This window comes from Anomaloglossus baeobatrachus, chromosome 5 (assembly GCF_048569485.1).
Source record: "Anomaloglossus baeobatrachus isolate aAnoBae1 chromosome 5, aAnoBae1.hap1, whole genome shotgun sequence".
Classification (NCBI taxonomy): Eukaryota; Metazoa; Chordata; class Amphibia; order Anura; family Aromobatidae; genus Anomaloglossus; species Anomaloglossus baeobatrachus.
This window is the reverse complement of record NC_134357.1, coordinates 144,666,884-144,682,812: the sequence shown is the minus strand read 5'-3', so window position 1 is coordinate 144,682,812 and position 15,929 is coordinate 144,666,884. Positions and strand designations below refer to the sequence as shown.

At 42.4% G+C, this 15,929-nt stretch overlaps 1 protein-coding gene across 4 annotated transcripts in view; it reads right to left on the bottom strand.

Annotated features, from left to right (window-relative positions):
• Nucleotides 1-8,324: 8,324 nt before the first annotated feature.
• Nucleotides 8,325-15,929, bottom strand: part of MARCHF8 (membrane associated ring-CH-type finger 8) — a 326,522-nt gene continuing 318,917 nt past the window's right edge. For all 4 annotated transcript variants that reach the window (XM_075348957.1, XM_075348956.1, XM_075348958.1 and 1 more), the window contains 2 exons: nt 15,624-15,771; nt 8,325-9,449 (listed from right to left, as the gene is read on the bottom strand). In XM_075348957.1, coding sequence (XP_075205072.1) covers nt 9,142-9,449; nt 15,624-15,771 — 456 coding nt within the window. In that variant the 3' untranslated portion in view covers nt 8,325-9,141. The remainder of the gene's footprint in view (nt 9,450-15,623; nt 15,772-15,929) is intronic.

Below are 15,929 nucleotides of genomic sequence, written 5' to 3'. Positions count from 1 at the left end.
GAAGGTGTTCGTCTCCTATAACGAAGCGTAGAAAACGCTGATGCTCTGGAGCAATCGGTACGTGGAGATAAGCATCCTTGATGTCTATTGATGCTAGGAAATCTCCTTGAGACATTGCGGCGATGACGGATCGGAGGGATTCCATCCGGAACCGTCTGGTTCTCACGTGGTTGTTGAGAAGTTTTAGGTCCAGAACGGGACGGAAAGACCCGTCCTTTTTTGGTACCACAAACAAATTGGAGTAAAAACCGTGACCTTGCTCTAGAAGAGGAACAGGGATCACCACTCCTTCCGCCTTTAGAGTGCACACCGCCTGCAGAAGAGCACCGGCTCGGTCGGGAGGCGGAGACGTTCTGAAGAATCGAGTTGGAGGACGAGAACTGAACTCTATCCTGTACCCGTGAGACAGAATGTCTCGCACCCAACGGTCTTGGACCTGTGGCAGCCAAATGTCGCCAAAGCGGGAGAGCCTGCCACCGACCGAGGATGCGGAGAGAGGAGGCCGAAAGTCATGAGGAAGCCGCCTTGGTAGCGGGTCTTCCGGCTGTCTTTTTTGGGCGTGACTGAGCCCGCCAAGAATCTGAACTCCTCTGATCCTTTTGAGTCCTTTTGGACGAGGAGAATTGGGACCTGCCCGAGCCTCGAAAGGACCGAAACCCCGACTGTCCCCTCCTCTGTTGGGGTTTGTTTTGTCTGGGCTGAGGTAAGGATGAATCCTTACCTTTGGACTGTTTAATGATTTCATCCAAACGCTCACCAAACAGCCGGTCACCAGAAAATGGCAAACTGGTTAAACATTTTTTGGAAGCAGAATCTGCTTTCCATTCCCTTAACCACAAGGCTCTGCGTAAAACCACGGAGTTGGCGGATGCCACTGCCGTACGGCTCGTAGAGTCCAGAACCGCATTAATCGCTTAAGACGCGAATGCAGACATTTGAGAGGTTAAGGATGCCACCTGCGGAACAGATGTACGGGTGACCGTGTCAATCTGTGTAAGACCAGCTGAAATAGCTTGGAGTGCCCATACGGCTGTGAATGCAGGAGCAAACGACGCGCCGATAGCTTCATAGATGGATTTCAACCAGAGCTCCATCTGTCTGTCAGTGGCATCTTTAAGTGCAGCCCCATCCTCCACTGCAACTATGGATCTAGCCGCAAGTCTGGAGATTGGGGGATCCACCTTGGGACACTGGGTCCAGCTCTTGACCACGTCAGGAGGAAAGGGATAACGTGTATCCTTAAGCCGTTTGGAGAAACGCTTATCTGGATAAGCGTGGTGTTTCTGGACTGACTCTTTAAGTACTTTTCTGGACCACTCGGATTTTAATTTACGCTTGGGATACCTGAAATGGAATTTCTCCTGCTGTGAAGCTGACTCCTCCACTGGAGGAGCTGGGGGAGAAATATCCAACATTTTATTGATGGATGCGATAAGATCATTCACTATGGCGTCACCATCAGGAGTATCCAGATTGAGAGCGGTCTCAGGATCAGAATCCTGATCAGCTACCTCCGCCTCATCATACAGAGAGTCCTCCTGCTGGGACCCTGACCAGTGTGATGATGTAGAGGGCCGCTCATAGCGAGCTCGCTTAGGCTGTCTGGGACTGTCGTCCGTGTCAGAGCCATCACCCTGGGATGCATGGGACACCCCCGGAGCCCGGAGCTGTTCCAACTGAGGGGGACCAGGGAGCAATGAATCAACAGTGCCCATAGTCTGAGTTACTGGTCTAGACTGCAAAGTTTCTAAAATCTGAGACATAGTCACAGACAATCTATCAGCAAAAATTGCAAACTCTGTCCCCGTCACCTGGACAGTATTCACAGGTGGATCTCCCTGGGACACCTCCAGCAGAGGCCCCGGCCGAGCAGGGGGCACAGGGGCCGAGCACTGCACACAATGGGGGTCAGTGGAACCTGCCGGTAGAACAGCCTCACAAGCGGTGCAAGCAGCATAGAAAGCCTGTGCCTTGGCACCCCTGTTTTTTGCGGACGACATGCTGTATTCTCCACTGAGCAATCTAGGAGGGTATATAGCCAAGAATCACCAGCGACCGTTTAGTGCAATGTATAGCATGCAAGCATAAAAATACAATTGAACACTTCGGCACTAGTGGGGTCAGCACCGGAGTGCCGCTTACCGCCCGCTAAAAGCGGGTGTGTAGTCGCCAGAATCCCGTGCCTGGGTCTCCCAGAACTTGTCTCCCCTCTCCAGCTCAGACTGCACACAGGAATGGCTGCCGGCGTTCAGTGAAGAGGGGCGGACCGTGGGCGTGCCTCAGACAAAGTGCGGGAAACTGGCGTCCCACTGTGCTCAATGTGAGGGCTGGAGTATGTAAAGCAGACTCCAGCCCTCGGCGCTGACGTTCTGTACAGCGTCCCGCCCTTCCCCTGACTGGCAGGCCTGGGGGCGGGAACGAAACGGAACTAGGCCGCAAAAGCCGGGGACTCTAGTAATAAGCGCGGCCGACAAATATGCACGGCCAGTGCGGAAGTCCCCGGCGCACCACAAGTCCCAGCCGAGCCGCAGTATAAACTGCCAGCAGCGGCCGGCGCGGCAGTTCCCAACACACTAACTCCCTCAGCAAGCTGTGGAAGTGTGGCACAAGCGCGCAGCGCTGTTGTCCCCGGCGCACTAACACACCCAGCAATGCTGCAGTGTGCGCGCGGTCTGTACGGGGACACAGAGTACCTCGACGTAGCAGGGCCCTGTCCCTGACGATACTCCGCTCCATATCCAGCAGATTCCCCAGGGGCTGTGGACGGAGCACGGTCCCTTGTGCCTGGAGACCGGTAAAATCCCACTTCACCCAGAGCCCTAAGGGGGATGGGGAAGGATGCAGCATGTGGGCTCCAGCCTCTGTACCCGCAATGGGTACCTCAACCTTAACAAACACCGCCGACAAAAGTGGGGTGAGAAGGGAGCATGCTGGGGACCCTAGTATGGGTCCTCTTTTCTTCCATCCGACATAGTCAGCAGCTGCTGCTGACTAAACAGTGGAGCTATGCGTGGATGTCTGACCTCCTTCGCACAAAGCTTGAAAACTGAGGAGCCCGTGATCCCACGGGGGGTGTATAGGCAGAAGGGGAGGGGCCTTACACTTTTAAGTGTAATGCTTTGTGTGGCCTCCGGAGGCAGTAGCTATACACCCAATTGTCTGGGTCTCCCAATGGAGCGCCAAAGAAAAGGGGATTGGAGCGCACCACTATACCAGAGTAAATAAGTGGGTGCACCCTGATGCAGGAAGGAGAGAAATGTATCAAAGAAGAAAAAAAGGCACTGCACAAACAACCAGGGGGCACACCTAATGTAGTATAAATATCAAATAACACCTTTATTCAGTACAAACAACAAAAGATTGTTGAAAAACATTTAAAATAAGTAATGTAGGACAACACACGCGGAGCGGGACCTATATCGTGACACTAGTGGACAAGAAAAGATTCAATATATGGTAATAAACCCGGTGTTCAAAATACAACAGATATCATACAATAACATATAAGATACAGAATGATATCACAAGACCATCAGGTAATGAGAGCTGTGAGGTAAGCCATCAAACGACACAGACAGAAGGTCAGGTGTTTAAATATAACAAGGGAGGTCAAGAAAATATTGCAAGGCGGTGATGGATGAAATACCTATGTCAGATGGATGCCAACCCTGTGTAGATGGATATATGATGGTCATAAGGTTGTAAGATAATTATCACAAAGAAAGCGGAGGGTGAGTAGGTCGCAAAGCACCATATATAAGGTTAGAAGGCACAGATGCCCATAGAAGGTACCGGCATGACCGGTGTACATAGACTGAGTAGCATAAAAAGGCCCCGTATGTATGTAAGGCACACGAAGGAGGGTGTCACAGGACCAGAGCACAGATGTACCCCGATAGAGGGGGGTGTAAAAAAAAAAACCTGTGAGACAGGCAAACCCGTGTGGTAGACTGCCTAAATTATAGATGCACATAGAACCTGCAAGACCTCTAAATATAGTTGCTTTAGGAACTAATTAAAGGTATAGCCTAATAACACACAGACACTGTTTGCCTTAAATATATAACACTAGTATATTCAAGTAGCAAAAGATATAGTGCACTCTGAGATATATATATGAATCTATATATAATGTATAGATATATAATTAGGGTGTATTATTATTCTTTATATCAATCAGTATGTTATCATTGCAAATCTAAACACCTGTATAACAGATGTGACCCAGTGACCAACCTGCAAGCGGTAAAGCAGGCGTACACATAAGGAGAAAACCCCAATAACCCGCAGCTCCCATAGAGGGTATTAATAAACCCTGAGAACAGAAAAACAAACTGGCAACAATGAGATCATGGGCCGGAGAAAATGCATATTAGCATGAGGAGGTCAAATACGAGATGGCCAAAAGAAGAGACACAGAGATATCAAATAAGTCACCATGTCCCCATAGGTGGCAAGGAACCGCTCAGAGTTGAATCTTTTCTTGTCCACCAGTGTCACGATATAGGTTCCGCTCCACATGTGTTGTCCTACATGTCTTATTTTAAATGTTTTTAAACAATATTTTGTCGTGTGTACTGAATAAAGGTGTTATTTGATATTTATACTACATTAGGATATAATCACATAGGACTACATAATGACCTTAACATTTAAGAAATTGTGTGTTCTCTAATTTTGATCTCTAGTGTGTATATAGACAGTGATAATAAGCTACATGTATACAAAAAGTGAAAATAAAAAAATAAAAAAGAATAGTAAAGAAAAAAAAAATAACACTGCATATAGTCACCATCTCAAAAACACAATGTGTGTAAAAAAAAAAATAATAATTTGATTAAAGGTACATAAAAAAGCTTGGCAGAAGAAGCGGATAATCATGGCAGTTATTGACAGCCCAGCTTGGTTCTCAATCCATGTATCAGGTTGATAATCTATGTGTATCGCTTCATTTGTTTGTACTCCCTATCTGATACATGGAGCATTGTTACGTATATAGACCCCCCCCCCATCATGTGGCTGCCACGCTATACATATACACTGTGCCTCTACCTGTCCTACATTTTTATGCCTTACCTATGACCATCATATCAATAAAGTGATGTATTTTATACTTGCCCATTATATGAGTTTATGACTCCATCTTCTTGTTTATGACCCTATACTTGTTGTTACTTTCTGTATACCATTATTTATGTTTGGATGATCTATTTAATTGTGTTTATACGGTGTATGCCCAAAAATAAGAGAGGGTCTTATATTATTTTTGTCAGGACTCTGGTTTTTCTGTTCATCCTTTTTGGGCTTTTTCCCCTTTTCCAAGATGGTGTCCCCTGCTTCATTCTTCTCCATGTGTTTTGCATTCTTTTGCCTTTTTAATTCCAGTCCAGCCTCTAGTCCTCTGAGTATTCTGCCTGGTTTCCTCCTAGTGGTGTCTCACGTTTCTCCATCTACCCCAGCAAAGTCTGTGTGACTCGCCTGTTGCAGCTTATCAGAGGTTCTGCTAACTTCTGCACTCCTGCTGCTTCCTGCTTCTGATGCCTAGACCCTGCTGCGGTTCTTGCCTGATCTGCCTTGTTTTCACGTAAGCCGGATTGCGCTACTTGTTTTTTTGGACACTTGCAAATTGCTCTGCTACTTGTTTTTTGGACACTTGCAAATTACTCTGCTACTTGTGTTTTGCACTTGTTTGTTTATCACGTGTGTTACAATATAAACTTTATTATCACCTATAAACTGGGTTCAGTTGTGTAATTGCTCCACGCAAAGAGATTCCTGAGTAATCCATTAAAATTGTTATAATTTTTTTGCTCAAAAAAATGGGTTAGGGGTTATTTTCAGGGGATATATTACAGTGCCTACAAGTAGTATTCAACCCCCTGCAGATTTAGCAGGTTTACTCATTCGGAATTAACTTGGCATTGTGATATTTGGACTGTAGATCAGCCTGGAAGTGTGAAATGCACTGCAGCAAAAAAGAATGTTATTTCTTTTTTTAAATTGTGAAAAGTTTATTCAGAGGGTCATTTATTATTCAACCCCTCAATCCACCAGAATTCTGTTTGGTTCCCCTAAAGTATTAAGAAGTATTTCAGGCACAAAGAACAATGAGCTTCACATGTTTGGATTAATTATCTCTTTTTCCAGCCTTTTCTGACTAATTAAGACCCTCCCCAAACTTGTGAACAGCACTCATACTTGGTCAACATGGGAAAGACAAAGGAGCATTCCAAGGCCATCAGAGACAAGATCGTGGAGGGTTACAAGGCTGGCAAGGGGTACAAAACCCTTTCCAAGGAGTTGGGCCTACCTGTCTCCACTGTTGGGAGCATCATCCGGAATTGAAAGGCTTATGGAACTACTGTTAGCCTTCCACGGCCTGGACAGCCTTTGAAAGTTTCCACCCGTGCTGAGGCCAGGCTTGTCCGAAGAGTCAAGGCTAACACAAGGACAACAAGTAAGGAGCTCCGGGAAGATCTCATGGCAGTGGGGACATTGGTTTCAGTCAATACCATAAGTAACGTACTCCACCACAATGGTCTCTGTTCCAGACGAGCCCGTAAGGTACCTTTACTTTCAAAGCGTCATGTCAAGGCTCGTCTACAGTTTGCTCATGATCACTTGGAGGACTCTGAGACAGACTGGTTCAAGGTTCTCTGGTCTGATGAGACCAAGATCGAGATCTTTGGTGCCAACCACACACGTGACGTTTGGAGACTGGATGGCACTGCATACGACCCCAAGAATACCATCCCTACAGTCAAGCATGGTGGTGGCAGCATCATGCTGTGGGGCTGTTTCTCAGCCAAGGGGCCTGGCCATCTGGTCCGCATCCATGGGAAGATGGATAGCACGGCCTACCTGGAAATTTTGGCCAAGAACCTCCGCTCCTCCATCAAGGATCTTAAGATGGGTCGTCATTTCATCTTCCAACAAGACAACGACCCAAAGCGCACAGCCAAGAAAACCAAGGCCTGGTTCAAGAGGGAAAAAATCAAGGTGTTGCAGTGGCCTAGTCAGTCTCCTGACCTTAACCCAATTGAAAACTTGTGGAAGGAGCTCAAGATTAAAGTCCACATGAGACACCCAAAGAACCTAGATAACTTGGAGAAGATCTGCATGGAGGAGTGGGCCAAGATAACTCCAGAGACCTGTGCCGGCCTGATCAGGTCTTATAAAAGACGATTATTAGCTGTAATTGCAAACAAGGGTTATTCCACAAAATATTAAACCTAGGGGTTGAATAATAATTGACCCACACTTTTATGTTGAAAATTTATTAAAATGTAACTGAGCAACATAACTTTTTGGTTTGTAAGATTTATGCATCTGTTAATAAATCCTGCTCTTGTTTGAAGTTTGCAGGCTCTAACTTATTTGCATCTTATCAAACCTGCTAAATCTGCAGGGGGTTGAATACTACTTGTAGGCACTGTATTTTTCTTTCCCCATGAACAACAATCCCCATTTATTCTTGAGCAAAATAAAAATCAACATTTATTCAAATATTGTCATATCGCATTCTGGAACATCAACATAACTCACCAAACCTTGTGTGTCTATCTATTCTTTATTATTTATCTATTATCTATCCTATTATCTATATATTTATATCTCATATTTATCTATCCATCCATAATCCATCTATTATCTGTCTATTTATTTCTTATACATCCATACACTGCACATACATATTAGCCGGTCTCCTTTAAATTCCAGCAATGACCTTTGGTCACATGATGTGATGTCACAAAGGCCCTGACACAATGTTATCATCATGATATAAACCCTGGGGCCCCGATGAGAATGGGGGCCCTGTGAAACTGCCCAGTTTGCTCTCCCATCCCCCTAATTCCAGTCCTCCATAGCAGCCTGTCTCCTGTTCAGTTCTTTTAGGCTTCTACAATGAAGAGACATTTGGTTACATGACTGTGAAGTCATCAAAGGTCCTTAAACAATCTGAACGTTGGCATACAACTACTGGAGTCCCTAAGAATGGGGCCTTGAGAATTTCAACATTTAACTCCCCCTAATGCCAGCCCTGACTGTAACTAGGGCTTATTTTTGGAGTCGGGCTTATATTTCACGCATACTCCAAAAATCCTGTATGAAATGATAGGGCTTATTTTTGGGGTAGGTCTTATTTTCGGGAAAATACGGTAGTTGTATACAGGAGCTGAGGACTCTGCATCTGCCGTGATGCTCCATTAGAAGTTGGATTCTTCACATGCTGTATGTCTTATATGTTTTATTATTTTGTGTTCAATGGAAGATGACAAATTTTAACAAAAACACACACATATAACTGAAATAACTTAACGTAATAAAAGTTCTATATTTTTATTCAATATTACACGAGAAATTCAAAGGTCTACCAATTTTGTGCATTTTCATTGGTAAAAAAGGTCTTGAATACATGTGGTAGAAAAAATGTTAATTCCCAACTACTTACAGATGCATTTTCCTGATATAACAAGGCAAAATTTGTTATCATCATGTGTAAAATGATAAAGTCGTGAAGAAAACTTTTTTTCTTGTATATACAGTATGTAAGGCAAGAGGTTGCACATTAATTATACTAGAAATGACAGAGCACATTCTCTGATTTGTAATGAAACCATTTTTTTGGGAGTCAATAGAGATATTACAAAACCATTTTTACACAAAAGAAAGTGCTAGATGCTCTTGTGACTCTTCCGTAAAGCAGGATTCTAAAAAGCGAGAGCCAAAAAAAGATGTCACTGGCAGTAAGAGCAGTGGATGTGCTAAGAATGTCCTATCTCCCTTCTGCATCATTCTTGAAGACAAGCTCAGGTCTGTGAACCTCATTCACTTACTTTACCACACCAGATTGAGTGAAAAAGCCGTAAGTAGTTTGTACTTAAAATGGAAAAACAAAATCATCATCTATGAGGGTTTTTTTATATTCCTTGATCGTGCTCCTGAATATATAGGTTATTTCATTTGTTCTTGTAAGAGGTATAACCAGAAAATCATGACTCTACCCCTTTACTCGTAAAGATGCTTATAGTAGCAACGGACAAAATTGAAAAAGGGGGATATTTCAGGACACTAAATCTACTGCTGCCTGCAGTCGGTAAATGGTCATCTCCTGAAAAGAGTCCAGTAGGTTTCCAGTCTTTACACTTGGAGAATTGCTGCTCCGCAGTCTTCTGGTTCTGTGTAGTAAGAAGAGTTTGTGTCTGAGTGATGAATGCCAAGAGCTTCTTTGCTCTCCAGATTTGGCTCAATTATTATAGTTGTTTTTTCAAATGTTTTCTTTTTACAGGTTTCGGGACAGTTCTGCACATAGATGACTCTGTTGTAAGCCTTTAGCCTTTTCCATAGCTGGACGTAGACTTTACATTGCACGTACATAAACAAAAGTCCTCCAGTGAAGCCGATTGCTACCACGACTAATTTAGTCCAAAATGGCCATTCCAGGATACCTGTAAAAGAAAATGTAAGAATTTATATACTGGGAAATATGACAGAACTCTTTGTCACCGTCTGACATGACCTTAAGGCTAAAAAGATGTTTTTTGTATCATCTCTAACTGTGGTTTCATTGATAGAAATGTCACTATGGTCTGGACAGGTCATCCACCCTCTGAGTACTGTTTGTAATGTTTGACACTTTGGATGATTATGTTTATGTCTAATGAAAAACAATCATATTGGGCTTTTTACTTGTTTTTTCTCCACAATAGCTTTGCAGTGATTAATCTTCAGGTCAAAGTAAAAAGTGGGAAACAGTGCAGAAAACCGTGGATTATTAATATAAAGCATATCAAAATAACCTTCCCGAAAGACAAGAGCTGTGTTTGAAAAAGCTGCTCAGTCCGGATACTGAGGTTGTGTCCCTCGGTAGTACAGCCTACAGATGGGGGTAGGTTCTTCTAGACAAGGATTTCGGGTCCCTATTAGTGATCAGCGCGTACTACCATGATCATGTGCTCCATACTCGTAAAGCGCAGTGAATGCTTGGATGGACACAACTCAAGTACCCAAGTATAATGGAAGTCAATGGGAAACTTGAGCATATTTCTGGGAAATCTTCTGGAAAAATGTTTGAGTTCCTCATTGACTTCCATTATACTCGGGTACTCAAGTCACGTCCATCTGATCATCCAACTGCTCTTTTACGAGTAACAAGCGCCGGAGCATGGTAGTGCTCGCTCATCACTAGTTCCTATGTGACCATTGGCCCAGTGAAGGTGCCAGCAGCACAGTAAGCACAGTTTGTGTATTTTTACAGCATTAGCTTCATAGCTGAGAGGCCAATGATGTCTGGTCAGCAAACTAAGGAGATGAGTGGTCACTGGGAGAAGTTTTCATGAACCTCTGCTCCAGAAGAATAGAAAAAAGAATTCTGATCAGAGAAGACATCAACTAGAAACAATAGGATGCAATTATGTATTCTGCCTCCTACTGGACCTGATCAGTCCTATATTCTCGTTTAATCTGCGATATGTGGATACCCTGCAGACCAGCTATTTAGAACTGGTATCGGACCACTATATGACGGTATTTTGTGTTATATTGGTTTTTGTATAGTGGTCACATACACTTGTCCTTGAGTGAACAAGCAGGTGTATAATTGTCAATACTATAGCCATCTCTGAGGTAGATTTCTTTCTTGTATTGTCTGTAAATACAGAAGAGTGTGGTACATGTACGGCAGCTTGAATGAATTAAGAGATAACTGTCAAGGAAATGTCAATATACTAATACAATCTCCCTGAAAAGACGATGAAGAGCTCCAGACACGAGGAGTGACAGAAGCTGCACACAGAGCATTATCCATGTGTGTAGGGTTACTATCCTGCCTACAGCCCAATAACTAATCGACCTGTAATTCCCTCATCCTCTAATGATAATGAGATCATCTTGCCTCATTTTATACAACAGAGCTGACATGGGAGCTGTGGAACACACAGAGTCAGAGTAGCGTCTGCTCCAGGGGCTAGTGCGAAAACTGAAATTTACTTTACATTGTTGTTTTTATACGTATAATTTATCAAAAAATAAAATTTCAAAACCAAAAATGTCTATAATAAAAAACGGTTTAACAAATTTTCTTATGAGTTTAACCTTCCCTGAGAGAATTCGTAGCTTTCATCATGAGTTTAGAAGGAGGCACATAGGTCGTATTCCACAACACTTAGGATCAGGCAGAGGGGAGCACCAGCTTCAATGTCAATATGAGATCAGTTGATGTAGCCAGATCAACCTAGTGTATAAATCAATCATTTGTAAGTATGCAGGTGACCGAGGTGCTCTGCCAATTTAAGCAATAATTTATACTTTTAAAGTAAAGGGGTTGTATCATTAAGTATGGCAGAAGCGTACTGCTCTGCTCCCTCTCTGCTTCCTGTTTGGTGGTGGTGGGGTGCTCCTGCTGAATTGACAGCTCACACCAGCATCATCACATCATTTGCCCAAAATATGCACTCACATTGTGCAACCAGAGGCTGCTTATCATCAGCATTGGCAGAGTCTAAATGCCACTGAAGCTGGGTAGATCCACTCATCCAGCCAGATTTAGGGCAGCGCTTACAAGCTCCATTCAAAAAGAATCTGCACTGTGGCCAGTAACATAGACAACAAAAGGTAACAATAAATTGAAAATCCCTCCAAGTGAAATTCCGTGCCTGCCAATGACTGAGAGTGACCTAAAGAGCTTTTTTTAATCAAGATTCAATGGAAGTCGTGGAAATTACACCATTGGATTAAGTCGGAACGTCGAAGATTTCTTTAAATTATAAATTGGTTAACGTGGAAGTATGGGGAGTCTTTATCCAAACAACCTATTTTTTCCTGTTTGGGTTTTTTTTTTTTTTACTTTACACTTACCAGGTTAATAATGGGCTTGCCCTCTCCATTACTAACCCCTGGGCTTGAAGCCAGATGTCAATTCAGAGCTGAGATGAGTAGTAACTCAGTAGCACCACTTGGCCCACATACAATAGTACATAAAACATTTATTAACTCTTTATAAAAAAATAATAGACAATACACAAATACTGCTGATTTTTTTTCTTTACATTTTAAAATTGAATGGTAGTCACATCCTGCACAAATAAAATTTTAAAGAGTAACCATCGATTTAATTTTTTATTTCATAAATCAATAGTGCACATGAAAATTGATTTTGTAATATATCCTATCAGAGAAGTAGTCTTCTTTCTCCGCCAGAACTGATCATTTTCAAAATTCTTAATTCACAGGTGAAATCTGTATTTTTTGAAGCCAGATTATTACATTCCTGAGATAGGAGATGGGGGTTGCTACAGATAAGATTCTATGTAAAATGGAGGGGCAGGCAGAGGCTCTGCGTCTAGCTCCTTGCTTTCCACCCCTACTTCCATTTTCCTAAAGTTTTTATCACTAGTAACTGCCATCTCCTCTCTCAGTAATGGCAAAGTTTTCACTGAATACAGATTTTACTTCAGAATTGAGAATTCTGAAAATTAATGATTAGTTCTGGTGGAAAAAGAAGCAGATTTCTCTGATAAGAAATATTACAAAGTTTCTTATTTTCACTTATACAATTGATTTATGAAATAAAAATTTAAAATGATGGCTACTCTTATATTAATATTGTAGGTCACCCCAATTAAGGAGATACCAAATTTATCTTGATTTGTTTTATTATTTTGTATAAAAAATACCCTGCTTGAAAAAATATTTATACTTTTGTGCCTATACTTTGAGTCATAAGTTTAACATTTTACAGCTTTATGAGAATTTATTTCTTGCATGATACGGTACATCTTACTTTTCAGAATAAGACAATTTTCCTCCCAAAAATTTGGGAGGAAAATGAGGGGTGCGTCTTAAAATCCGAATATAGCTTAACAGGAGGTGGAGAGATGATGAGTGGCTGTCTGTGCGGGCGGCTGCCTCTCTGTGTGGGCGGGCGGACGGCCTGCTGGCTTCCACTCTGTGTCAGCGGCCGGCTGGCTGTGCAGACTGCGGTGGCTGTGCTAGCAGCGGAAGCTGCGGTGGCTGTGCGGTGGGTGTCTCAGATGGTCTGTCCGCGGTCCGGGCTTCAAATGATGGTGCCTGGAGTCAGCACGTGCGGAGATGGAGCTCTTGGATGAGAGCTCCATTTCTTTGAAGCCCGGACCGCCGACAGAGCATCTTGGACACTCGCCGCACCGTCCTGCTCCACACAGCCACCGCAGCCTCTGCTGCAAGCACAGACCCACTGCCACCACCACCAACACTGACCCGCCGCTGCCAACACTGGCCCGCCGCCACTCCCGCAAGCACAGACCCACCACTGCCAGCACAGCTTCTGCCTCCTGTGACCTCGCTCCACCACCGCTGTTGCCCCCCTCCGGTAATAACAAGCAGAAAAAAGGGTGCACCGCCAAAAATAATTCATATTATATTAGAGCAAGTGCTCACCCGTGCGGCAAGAAGTAATTGGGAACAAGAAGAAAAAAGTACCGCACATAATGGGGAGCACACCAACAATAATAGTAAAAGCAACCTTTATTTGTAGCAAAATTTTAAAAACCATTAAAATACAAAGACACACACCTAATAACACGGCATGCACCCGCCGCCCAGCCCCACAACAATATTATGAGTATAATATATCATAAATCATAAATACAGGCATCAATGACATGTGGCAGAATGGAAACAACAATAGACAATATATATATATATATATATATATATATATATATGTATATACACACACAGATATGACAATCCCAAAGGGAAGAATAATGGTAAGAGTCAATATAGACCTACACCCGCAAGAGGCCAAAAGAAGCCCAGTAACAATGGGACATAGTCAAAAAATATGGAATAGCAATAGCTGGCTATGGTCAGAGAGCCTGATATAGCAATATGCCTATACTAATATACAGACCATAATCCCTCTAGGGGGAAGATAGTTAAGGTGTGTGGGAACAAGGACGGGGGGGTCAGCAATCCCTTTGGGATTGTCATATCTGTATATATATATATTGTCTATTGTTGTTTCCATTCTGCCACATGTCATTGATGCCTGTATTTATGATATATTATACTCATAATATTGTTGTGGGGCTGGGCGGCGGGTGCATGCCATGTTATTAGGTGTGTGTCTTTGTATTTTAATGGTTTTTAAAATTTTGCTACAAATAAAGGTTGCTTTTACTATTATTGTTGGTGTGCTCCCCATTATGTGCGGTACTTTTTTCTTCTTGCCCCCCTTCGGTAAGACCGCACCAGAGTATAGGACTGAGCCCCCTTTTTTTTTTTAACCTTTATTCTCTCTAAATTTGGGTTCATCTTATTATCTGGTGCGTCTTATAAAATGAAAAATACGATAGTTTTCATTGGTCTCAGTTTCGGGGTACAGAACTTTTTGATCACTTTCTAACACAATTTTTTTGGGAGGTGGAATAATCAAAAAAGCTGTAATTGTGGATTTTCTGTTTTCTTTTTAAAATTTTTAACATCACTCATTCTATAGAATTATAATTACTTTTTTTGCATTTTGGTACAATAATGAGAATACATTTTTATTAGATTTTTTTATGTTTTACTAAAATAAATTTCCCACTTTAAAAATATATTTATAGATATTTATTTTTGTTTGGATCACCATGTTGTGTGGAGGCATGTTTTTAGTGAGGTAAACTTTAGTTTTCATTGGTCCCATTTTTGGGTAGATAATGGCTTTTTGATTACTTTTTTTTATTAACTTAAAATGGGAATAAACAAGTATGCAATTTTGGTATTTTTTAATTTCTTTATTTTTTTGCATTCTCTGAGTGGGATAAAAAAAAGAATTATATATTTTATAGTACACGTTGATTCAAGTGTTATCCAATTTATAAAGTTTTTCTAGGTTTTTGTGAAAAGCCATTAACCTTTAATTAATCGAGTGGAATCCAATGGACCCCAAGTGAATTTGTTTTTATTATATTTCTGCAAGTATGGAAGGTAGGTAACCATCTGTTAAGGGAGCTTCCCAGCACGGACACCCGTCCCTCTTCAGTGCATCGCAAGATGTGGTGTCGACTGTTCCACAGTGACCCCATGTCACTAATAGTGTAAGTATTTTGGCGCAAATAACTGAAGGTTAAAGTGACAGATCCTGGATAAGGTGCATTTAGATACTTCGAAAATCTGTGAACGCTCGTTCCCAATATGCTGTCAAATGATCGTTTGTTGGGTGATCAGATTGTCGTGTTGGCAGTAAAAAATACCATGCTATTGGCAGCACGTTGCCCCAAGAAAACAGGAAATGTACTGCTGATAACTTGATTACAGTAGTAAAGGATTTCGTGCAGCCAATGGAGATCTTCCTCTACTCAAACCCCTTAATGTCAGGATTGCACTTTGTTGCCTTCTCGTACAATATTTTACTGGTGGTCAACGAGCAACTTTCCCTGCTTCTCACAATGTCCTGTTGAGAAAAGTGGCATGTGACTGCACATATGCAAATATCATAACTGTGGTCAGATAACAATCGCTGAAGCTGGCAAAAGAGCGGAATCCTGACAGTGAATATTGCACACAGTCAGGATTCCGGCTATGTGTAGGGATATAGAGGCATTGGAGAAATGTAGGTTTATCCCCCCAAAAACCCTTAATAAATAAAGTTTACCTACCAGTGGTTTGGCCCAATTTGATCTCCTCTGCAGTTCTGTCAATTAAAACATATAAAGACCAAACAACGCAAGTGATTGCAATGATGTGGAATGTAACCGAGCACATGATCTTCCTTCGTTCACTTGAGGTCATCTGCAGCTTTTCCCACTAGAATGAATGGTAAGGGAAAAAAAAAATAAATCATAATTTTACATCACATCCAAGCCGACAGGAGCTTCTCTTACCACTTAGTCATATGAAAGAGGACCTGTCACCAAGAGAAAAGAGGAAACTTTTTGCTCTTTTTTAGGCCCCGTGCACACGTT